The 10,544-nt window shown below is 45.0% G+C and overlaps 1 protein-coding gene across 2 annotated transcripts in view; it reads right to left on the bottom strand.

Moving 5' to 3' along the window:
• Positions 1-1,217: 1,217 nt before the first annotated feature.
• The window catches only part of LOC138472928 (protein FRA10AC1 homolog), a 735,805-nt gene continuing 726,478 nt past the window's right edge, over positions 1,218-10,544 (bottom strand). For both annotated transcript variants that reach the window (XM_069611349.1, XM_069611350.1), the window contains one exon: positions 1,218-1,334. In XM_069611349.1, the coding sequence (XP_069467450.1) occupies positions 1,292-1,334 (43 nt within the window). In that variant the 3' untranslated portion in view covers positions 1,218-1,291. The remainder of the gene's footprint in view (positions 1,335-10,544) is intronic.

Genomic DNA, 10,544 nt, shown 5'->3' with positions numbered 1-10,544 from the left:
TGCCCTAGAACATTATCCAATGAAATGCCTGGAGAATTCCTATTCTCCTTAGACCAGGAGGGCACACATTTCCATGTCTTAATAAGGCCATCCAACCAGAGCTTCATGCAGTTTGACCCTGCCAGTGCTTTATTCTAGATAGGAACACTACCCACAATCTAGAATTGGCACCAATGTTGTTTACCAAAGTCCTAGCTCCCAAAGTATGGCTCTATAGTCATATTTCCCCACCCCATAGCTAGCATATTGATATGATCATATAGGGGAGACAATGTGTGAGGGGTGTACAGGCCTCTTATGCTCTCCCACCAGAGGGGGCGAGCAAGGAGATGGCCTGTTTAATTAAATAATGAAATGCCTAAATAAAGAAATAAGTGATACAAATAAAACACATGATGCTCTTCCTCCTGTTTGAGCAACGGGCCCCTCCCTTGTGAATATTCTTTAGTAAACCTGCTCTTAATAGGCCATACCACTAACGTATATTCTCCGGGCACTTGGGATCCCCATAGCATTTGTAAACCAAAATAAAAATTGACCAAAGAATTTCACTTGATACAAAATTTAGTTTTAAAGTGAATAAATAGGTACCCTATTCAAAAACACATTTTGGAGGGAAAAATCTCTGAAATGCCCTAATTTCTCAGGTTAGCGTGCTTATGTGCACTTGCTTGCTTGCTGCACTCAATTTCTAAGTTGCTGCAGCATTAGACTCAGAGAGTATTCCCTTATTAAACCGAACATAAAGCATTGTCTTATGGTAAAGCATTATACAGTTGACAAGAAAAATATATAAACTTACTTCAAACAACTTAACGTAAGCGTGTGCCTAGTGTAGGATGAATATGTGTTCCCTGTGCTCAGTTAACGCCTGAAAGTTGTGTAAATGGTATATTCTTGCTTGAGAATGCTCTGGAAACAAGCAAGCACAAGGGTGGCATGTTAACCTGCATCAATACGTTTTAAACTACATGTTAATATTGTCATTCTTGTCAAAGGGGAAAAGGCAGTTTACTGTTGTTTCAGATTAGTTGGTCATGGTCCGATGTTTTATTTTCCGTCTTTCTGTGTTTGACACATGGAAGCAGCCACCCATATTTCGCATATGGTAATGTACTCAAATGCACCTGAACAATTTGACATATTGATTGTTAAAAAAGATTTGTCTTACCGTGTAAGTAATTACAACCCAGACAATAACATGCAGTAGTCTAAAATAAAATGGCAGAAGCTTATTTTAATGTAATTTGAATATGTAACAAAATAAACTGAAGAACATCTGTTTGAATGTTTATAGAAACATGTCTTGAAAATAGTCATCAAATTCTTCTTCCCTGTTAAAGAAAGAGATAATATTGAACATTTGTACATAACGGTTTACAGGGTAGTATTTTAAAAACATGGCTCAACATTTTACAACATTTTAATTTCCCAAAGCAGAAGACTGGGAATTAACTGCAAACTAAGGATACAGACACATATAAACATCATATGTATTACACTACGTTTGCTTTAAAATGAACAGTTTTTCCTCTGCACCACATTTATGATAGACCAGTTATCCAGAAGCTAAAGGTTCTATAAAACAGACAGTTCAAAAGATGAAAATACAAAAGATGACTGAAAACACGATTTAGCAGATTTACAAGGACATAGTTGCAGCAAACAAAGAAAGTGCCTAAAGCGCACACTGTTCCCTTGAGCACCCTTTATACAAATAAATGTGTAGAGGTTTGTGCAAATTGCCTCTGTTCCAGATCACACCTTAATGTAGCTGGCTAGGACAAATGTGTCCTGCTATAAATGATAATAAATAAATAAAAGAGGTGGATGTTGGGTGAGCGTTGGTCACCTGAAGGAGGCTACCAATGCTAACATTTAACATGCCTTTTTGTTTCCCGAACCCCTTCAACCTCAAGATGGAAAAATTACTTGAATATGGGCAGAATACAAACTGTCAAATGTATGACTACAATTCTAAAATGATGAATCTGGTAGTGGGATTTTCCCTGTAATTTGTGTCCCCGAGACATGTTGTTCACAGTGTCCTTGGAACATAAAGATGTGTTAAAACGAACCAATTATTTACCTTCATTAATGCCCTGTCTGATGGATACGCATATTGCCCCCACAGATTCATCAACATCTTATAAAATACAGTCCAGATGCAGTCTGCTCAGACGTTTTCAACAAGATGGCACTGTGCAACTCCGAGGTCTGCTTTGCCACGAATCTTTGGTATTGATTTGTGATGGATGTGACCTCAAAGATAGATATAAACCCAAAGCCAGAGCCATCTCCCTCAGTGCCAACATTTTCTGACCCTGCATTGGCAAGGAAAAGAAGACTTGTCACTTGTAAAAAAAAAAAAAAAGTATTGTACAATTGCAAAAATACCAATTAGCGGACTGAATTTAGCAGGGTGGATTGGGAGTGAAATGAGGAATCTGTGGGAGGAATCAACGTATCCATCAGACAGAATATTACTGAAGGTAAGTAATTTGTTATTCTAATTGATACATTCCTCCCATAGACTCATTTTATAAAAGACTCCAAAAGCCATGCCAAAGACAGAACGGATGCTGGAGATGGAAGAGAGTGAATAACACATTTTGTAGAAATAATCTACAGAGTCTTACATCATTACCAGCATGGAGTCCACGAAGTAGAGCTATGTGAATAGGAGTATGAAGGCTCAAGTGGCCGCCTTACCAATGTCTAGCATTAGGACGCTCCTTTGCATAGCTGAAGTAGCCGCATGACCCATGGATAAGTGCACGCACAAACCTTCGGGAACCTTGTTGGGTGCCTGGCCATAACAAATCCTAATGCAAATGGCAATACATCTAGAGTGTGTCTGATGATTGCTTTTCCTTTTTTGATCCAGCAGAAACCACAAAAGTTGATAGTCTAAACATTGTTTGTTGGCTCTTGAAATGTAAAAGGACAAGAATGCACAGGCTCAAATGGAGTCATCATCAGGTATGTAAGCACTTATTTAAGATCTGTGACGAATCTGAACTATTGGTCTCTTCTTCCAAGAGGGGAGCAACCCCTTTTGAGGCTAGGGCGGTAAGCCCACTAAGCAAGACCCTCCCTAGGGGTCTGAGAAAGTGGGACTTCACTGGGAGTGACTCCCCTCTTGGGGACATGGACCCCCATTCCTATAAGGAACTCCCTATTCAGAATACATTGTCTGCCTACATGAGAATCTAAAAGACTGTTTTAATCCTGTTTTGTATTCACCAAATAGTGAAATGTCTTCCATCTCTTTGGCTTCAGATAATGCTGGATCACGCCTGATCTCCACAGTCAAAGAGGAATGGCACACCCCTTTTGTTCGTGAAGATGCACATAAAAAGACGAGAAACTGTGAATGGAGGAGAGCGAATCCTACGCAGAGGCAAGCCTCTGATGGAAGGATGTCCTGGAAGGGTTTAGCCACGCTAGACCGCAGAGCCGGAAGTAGCATGGAGAGCGGGCTGACTGCTAGCAAGATGCCAGAATGCTGGCGTCCCAAGTGGCAATGAAGCTAAAGTAGTGAGAGAGACGGAGACGGTAAACAGACCGGTTTGCCTGGTGGCGTGACTACACAGAAACTGTGGTGGGCCTGAAGTAATGCCGTTGAGTGGGGTGAACTATTATATACGAGGCTGGGGAAGCAACAAGGGTTATGGGAGCCAAGAAAACCCAAATGCTGGATGCGGGCAGACGCCCAACCGAGGCCCGCTAGAGGAAACCTACCCGAGGGCCAAGGTCCCTTGGAGAGCCCGGGAGAATCAAGATACATTGATATTAGAGGCTGGGAAAGCCAACAAGCTTACGGGAGCCAGGAAAACCAGAATGCTAGATCTGGGCAGACGTCCCACTGAGGCCCCACTAAAGGAAGCCCAACAGAGGGCCACAGGAGTTTGAGGAGCCCTGGAAATAATAATCACCCCTTGGAACCAAGTGACACTGGTGGGTTCCAATGCTCAAACCAAAGACCAGAACATAAACAAACACCAAGTCAGAAATGGTGGAATTAAATTAAGAAAACTATTTTTTCACGTAAATAAGTATTGGATGTGTGTGAAAATGCAAGACTTGCCATTCAGAACCTTCACAGAGGCTGAAAGACTATATTGGGAGGAATTGACAAACTGTTAAAAACCTTCCTTTGGAAAAAGATCCAAAACTTGACAAACTTTTAAATCCTTCTTTGGAGAAAGATCCAAACCATTGGATCAAACAAAGCCAAGGATACAGCTATTGCTCTGGCATATTTTTGTTATGTTTTTTCTAAGTGGTAGGGCCAGAGAGCATGTAGGTTTTGGACTAAGGACTATTATTTTTAGGACATTTGACGATCACCATTAGTTTTAGTTTGCTAGGTAGGGAATTACCCTCATAGCAGTAGGGCTTGATAGGCGTTTTATGATTATTTAAATAAATACACTTGAACATGGCACATCTGAGTCCTCCTCCTCCTCCTGGTTCACCACAGATCGCAAGACCGAACAACATGAGGGTTTAGAGCAATGGTATTTAAAAAAATGTATGCCGTGCCCCCCTTAAGTAAAAATGTTGTTGACGAGCCCCCCCTGGAGTAAAGATATTGTCTGCTGGACCGCCCCCCCCCCCCTGATGTAATTTCTGCTTATATTTTCTATATAAATGTGTCAGCGTACTGCCTTTTGGAAGAGTCGTGCAGCACCCCTGAACACCCTTTGACCCACAGTTTGAAGACAACTGGTTTAGAGGCACACAGAAGTGAAGCCCTTCAGGAGCTGCAGAATCGTCACTATGGTAAAGTATGAGGCCAGCTCTGATGTTCTCCTAAAGCCAGAAAGGGCAGCCAAGTAACCCAACATACCCAATACAGTGTACCAATATTTCAAACCAGATTTAGCTGGGGACAACTAAAACTCGAAACTGTAGAGTGGAGCACAACAATGGGTCAAACTCCCTGTCCTGGCACCAATGTGCAAACATGCACCAGCTACCAGCATAGATGGAATGCAGAGAGCACCAAAACCAGAACCTCCTAAGATAGATCCCAAACCTTGTACCTCAACCTCTCGTTAACAAGGTATGCAGGTTCAGGGACCTGGTGTTGGGGTGAAGCACTCTCCTAGAAGTTTGCGTGAGCAGATACTCCCTCCAAGGTTCCTCCAAAGAGGGTATGGTAGCATGTGCCGCAAGACTGTGTACCAGGTCCTCCATGCCCAGTAGGGCATGATCATGGTTGTTCTGCTATGTTTGAACTTCCTCAGCACAAAAGGAATGAGCCCCTTGGAGCAGAAGATCTTACAGTTCCTGCCTGAGCTGGTTGCCAAAAGGTTGATCTTGGAAAGCCTGCGCATGGAGAAGATCTGCTCAAACATTTCTCTGTTCAGTTCTCACTCATGTGATACTTGTGTGAGATGACTCAGCACGCCCACCTGAGTGTTCACAGGTGGGCCGACAAGGCAAGATACTGTCACTGACACCTCATTATTGATCCCCCAAAACCACAACATCATGGTCTGCCAACACAACTTGAGTGATCTCACACCACCCAGCTTGTTGATGTATTGCATCGAGGTGGTGTGATCAGTGAAGACTTGGATAGCCAAAGTTCTGGTTGGTTCTGGATAATAATAATTGCAATGCCAGACATACTGCCCTGAATTCCAGAAAGTTGATGTGGGCAGACTTCTCCTGGCCATCCCACAGACCGCTCAGTGAAATATCCTGCAAATGGGTTCCTCATCCCACCATGATGCATCAATAACCAAGGTGACGGTATGCCATTGCTTGCCTGAATGGGGACTACAAAGCAAGTTGGTTTAGGAGGCCCACCAAAACAGTGTTACTCTCACCTGGTTCCCACAGGGGCGCCGATCGGACCCGTACAGCTGCAGTCTCCACCAACGTGATGCGTAGTGCAGAGATGACTGCCTGGTCTGGCCCGCCTAACCTTGTCTGCTGGACTCGTAGAAGTATTCTCCTGAAAGTGGAGAAAGGGATTTAGCCACCCGTGGACTTTAGTGATGGCCCCCCAACTGTTCTCGTTCTCCCCACTAATCACCTCCGATATCCCCTCTTGGTAACCTCACCTTATGTTTTTAAATGATGAGCTCTCCATCCTGCATGGCATGCAGGGGCGCTTAGATACCAGTTACTTCACTGGTTTGAAGGTACTGGAGGAGTTGTGGAGGAATATTGACTCCAGTGTCTATAAAGTTCAAAGAGTTCAATATGTCCGATGCTCACTCTTGTTCCATTCCCTCGTTAGGTTGCAGCTGGGTCCAAAAGAATATTGCCTGGAGGCAGCTGATGGCATTCAGGTAAGAGTCTGTATTACCAAACACTGTCCGGTAAAAGTTGCATGAGTTTAATTTGCTGTTTTCTCTCCCTTTATAGGTGCGGCATAGGAAGATGCGGCGAATTAAAGGATAATACCTCTGGTAGTAAAGCAGGTAAGCCTATGGTGGCAAGAGATTGTCTTTGTCGGTTTTCTCGGCTCACCTTGTTATTCCTTTTGTTTTCCCCCCAGGTGCTGGGTTTCGATGAAGAAAATGATGGAGGCAGCGCTGAGTCGAAAGATGCGGTGGACTGGTGAGTATAACATGGCGTTGCTGCTGGCGAAGCGACGCGTGCTGAAATAATGTCCTTTCCAGGCTTGGAGCTGTGTTGGGTCTGGAATCAGGTAAGGAATCAAATAATGTCCGTGATCTAACCTCTTCTCCTTTCTTTTCCTTTTGTCTAGGAGCTCCGGATTCGAGGCGGGCGTGGCAGAAGACTGGATGCTAACTTTCAGACACGGTGACCGTTACGCTGCTGGATGCAGAATAACACGAAGCATGGGCTGCTGTTCGGGCGTGGTTTAAATAGCCTGCAAAGTAGTCCCAGGTAAGAAGTTCCCCAGAACCACACCCGAGTGAAAAATAGTCCCTGTAATAAAATAATCTCATCCAGGCCTCATGTTGGCTTGGACTCATTTGCAGCATGGTCTGCATAAGGTAAGTAAAGTCTATGAGCCTGGCGCCTAAGGCGCCAGGACTGAATCCAAACAGCCCCCAGCCGGGGCTGTTGGGGTTTTAATAAGTATCTGGATGCCTGCTCCCGGGGCTGATGGACTCGATCCGGATGCCCGGGGTAGGCATCATGACAAACAGGTACATGTGGATGTATGGGGAGGACCAGGATGTCGGTCATTCCTATTGAACTGGGACGACTGGCTTCCCAGGAACCACTGTAGCAACCACATTTGCAGTCTTGCTTTCAGGACTTTGAAAATGCAGGATGCCATGAATCCTGGCATCCTCAAGCAAACCCCAGTTTAGCATCTCCTGTTCGGATAGAAAAGGCTACTGTGGTTTGGTTGCTTGTCACTCTCTATGGGGAAGGGAAAGCTATACTTTACACTAAATCTAAGATTGCCCCTATAAACGTCCAAGTGTGTGCAGAAGGTCCGAAAGAGTTTCTCTCTGTTAGAGAAACTTAATTTATGGAGACAGGGCACATCATCCATAGGTCATCTAGGGCTGCCTCTTCTGACCTGATCCGCAAGAGCCAGTCATCGAGTTAGAGAAGGGCAGGAAGAAGCGGGCACACACCATGAACTTTGTGAATACTCTTGGGACTGGAGTGAGCCTGGACTGGGGTACTGTGAAATGGTAGTGATGGTTTCCCACCACAAAATTAAGGTGTTTCCAATGCTTGGGGTACCATGGACAGGTCACTGGCTGCACAAGTGGGAGTACCAAGAGAATGGCACATGGATTGGACTCTCAAAGAGTTTGTTCCTGCAAAACAAAAGTATGTCCAGTAAACTTTCCTCAAAGCAAAAATCAAGATCAAAAGAAAGTCTCTTACACAGTACCGAGCTGGGCTTGTCCTCTTGCCAGTTTCAAAGTCAACAAGATTATCCTTGCCTTTGTCTCTGGGAGGTAGGCTTTCAGGATTCTGAACTCTCCTCTGTTGATACTGGGTGTAAAGGCAGTCCAGGCCCACACACAGGGAGCAATCAGATGGTGTCCTCCACATGACTAAGGAATTGGTGTAGCTTCCATTCCAAAGATCTACCTCCCCAAGACCTGGTGCTGGGATCAAGGTCTACGATATCTTCCAGAATCCTCCCTCTTCTGGGCTCTTAGTGCTGGGGGCACTCCAACTCGGACTGTTCCTGCCATAAGTCTCTTAATCTCTGGTAAGGCTGACCAATCTCGTACCACATCCTGTATCTGAAGTCTGCCCTGGTCAAACCTTTTATGCCAGAACCTCCCTGCCCTTTCTTACTAGCAGGAGCACCCGTTCTCCTCCACCTCCTCAGGTGTTGTCACTTTATGTCCCTCATATAACTTTCCTCCATCATCCTACATAAATGGTATTGGATCTCTCTCTCCACACCCGCCTTACCTCCTTTAATAAAGGTGATTATTTTCCTACAGCTGCCACAATCTCTCCCACTAGATGTTACCAATGTCTCTTCCAACCTCCTCACTGTTCTCCTTCCAACCTCCAATTCGCTTATCTGGAAGGTAGCCTGCCTCCCTCCCTCCAACCACTACCACCTCCTTTCTCCAACCTTAATGTCACTCCTCCCAAAACACCTCTAGCTCACCAATCTCCTCCAAACACCCCTTCTAGCTCCTTCTGAAAGACTTTACGCTGCCAAAAATGAACTGGTTCCATTTTATAGGGTGGTCTCTTCCCCTCTTTGGTGGTGCTTAGGAGTGTTGGTTGCACGTAGGCTGTGGGATGAGAAGAACAAGTTACTTCTTACCTTGTAAAGTTCTTTCGACGGGATGTTCCTCCGACGTATTCCTCATCTTAGATATCTCCTTCCAGCTCTGCTGGCCTCGGAAAATTTTTTCTCTCTACAGGGCGCTGCGCGTCGACGTCCTCCGAGTCGATGTCCCTCGACAGCCGACGTCATCCTGCCTATAAAGGCCGCGCGCAGCGTCCGTTGCTCAGTTCCGTTTTGTAGCCCACAATAATACTTTAGGGACTGAACTAATCACCCTGAAGGAGCGTAAGCTGCAACAACAAGGGAAGTAGAACTGCGGGGATGGATGGGAGGGTCGATGAGGAATACGTCGGAGGAACATCCCGTCGAAAGAACGTTACAAGGTAAGAAGTAACTTGTTCTTTGAAGGGATTGTGTCCTCCGACGTATTCCTCATCTTAGATAGGCTCCCATAGCAGTATTCTATTATCGGAGGAGGGAGTACTGACTTCACGCTGTCTTCTATTGATGAATAGAATGCAGTACAGCCCTTCCAAACCTAGTCTCTTGACTGGAGGAGGAATCCAAATTGTAAAAACGTGTAAAGGTATGGACAGACGACCATGTAGCGGCCGCACAGATGTCTTTAACCGGCACGCCTCTTTTGAGGGCCGATGAAGCTGCAATACCTCTGGTCGAATGAGCCCTAAGGTTTTGAGGGGGCTCTTTCCCTGCCAGTTTATAACATTCCAGAATGGCTAGAATGATCCATCTGGAAATGGTCTGCTTAGTTATTGGTAACCCCAGCTTGTGACCTGCGTAACCTACAAACAGCTGATCTGCCTGTCTTATCCTGGCTAGTCTACTGATGTAAAAACTTAAAGCCCTCCTAGGGTCTAGCCTGTGTAACCTCTCTTCCTCTTTCCCCGGGTGAGGAGGAGGATAGAAAGATGGTAGAGTAATCTTCTGAGTGATATGGAATTCAGAAACCACCTTTGGGAGGAAATTAGGCTTCACTTGCAGGACAACTTTGTCTTTGTGAAATATTGTGTGAGGGGGTTTACAAGAAAGAGCTTGTAATTCGCTCACCCTTCTAGCAGATGTAAGTGCTATTAATAAAACAGTTTTAAGGTAAGGAATCTTAACGAACAAGAATGGAGAGGTTCGAAAGGTGTGCCCATCAGGAAAGTTAGTACTAAGTTTAAATCCCATAGGGGAACTTGGAATGGTCTTGGGGGATAAACATTGGTTAACCCCTTTAGAAACTGTATTACCAAGGGTAATTTGAAAAAGGATGGTTCTTCCGCAGTACGCTTAAAGATGGATAGCGCTGCGAGATAGCCCTTAATGGTGCCAACTTGAAGGCCTGAATTTGCCAAATATAGTAGGAAGGACAAAACCATTGGTGTACCACATGAAAAAGGGTCGATATTATGTTCTCTACACCAGCTGCAGAATCTGTTCCAACGGCAGCGGTATAAAGACTTTGTTGCTGGCCTCCTTGCCGAAAGCAACACCTCCATAACATCATCAGGGAGGTCCCAATCCTTGTACCTCAGCCTTTCAGAAGCCAAGCTTGAAGGTTGAGGGTTTTGATGTCTGGATTGAGAACCTGACCTCCCTTCTGTGAGAGTAGGTTCTCTCTGAATGGAAGTCGAATTGGAGGGCAGATGGACAAGTCTAGAAGGTCCGGGTACCACGTTCTCCTGGCCCAATTCGGGGCAATTAGGATCATGGTTCTCCGGAATCTTCTCAACCTCCTGATCATTTGAGCAATGACAGGGACCGGTGGGAACGCGTACAGAAGCGGAAACTCCCAGTCCACTATGAACGCGTCTCCCAGAGCTCC

Source organism: Ambystoma mexicanum, chromosome 8 (genome assembly GCF_040938575.1).
Source record: "Ambystoma mexicanum isolate Mex_15411 chromosome 8, UKY_AmexF1_1, whole genome shotgun sequence".
In the NCBI taxonomy this organism is placed as follows: Eukaryota; Metazoa; Chordata; class Amphibia; order Caudata; family Ambystomatidae; genus Ambystoma; species Ambystoma mexicanum.
This window is presented reverse-complemented; position numbering and strand designations above follow the sequence as displayed.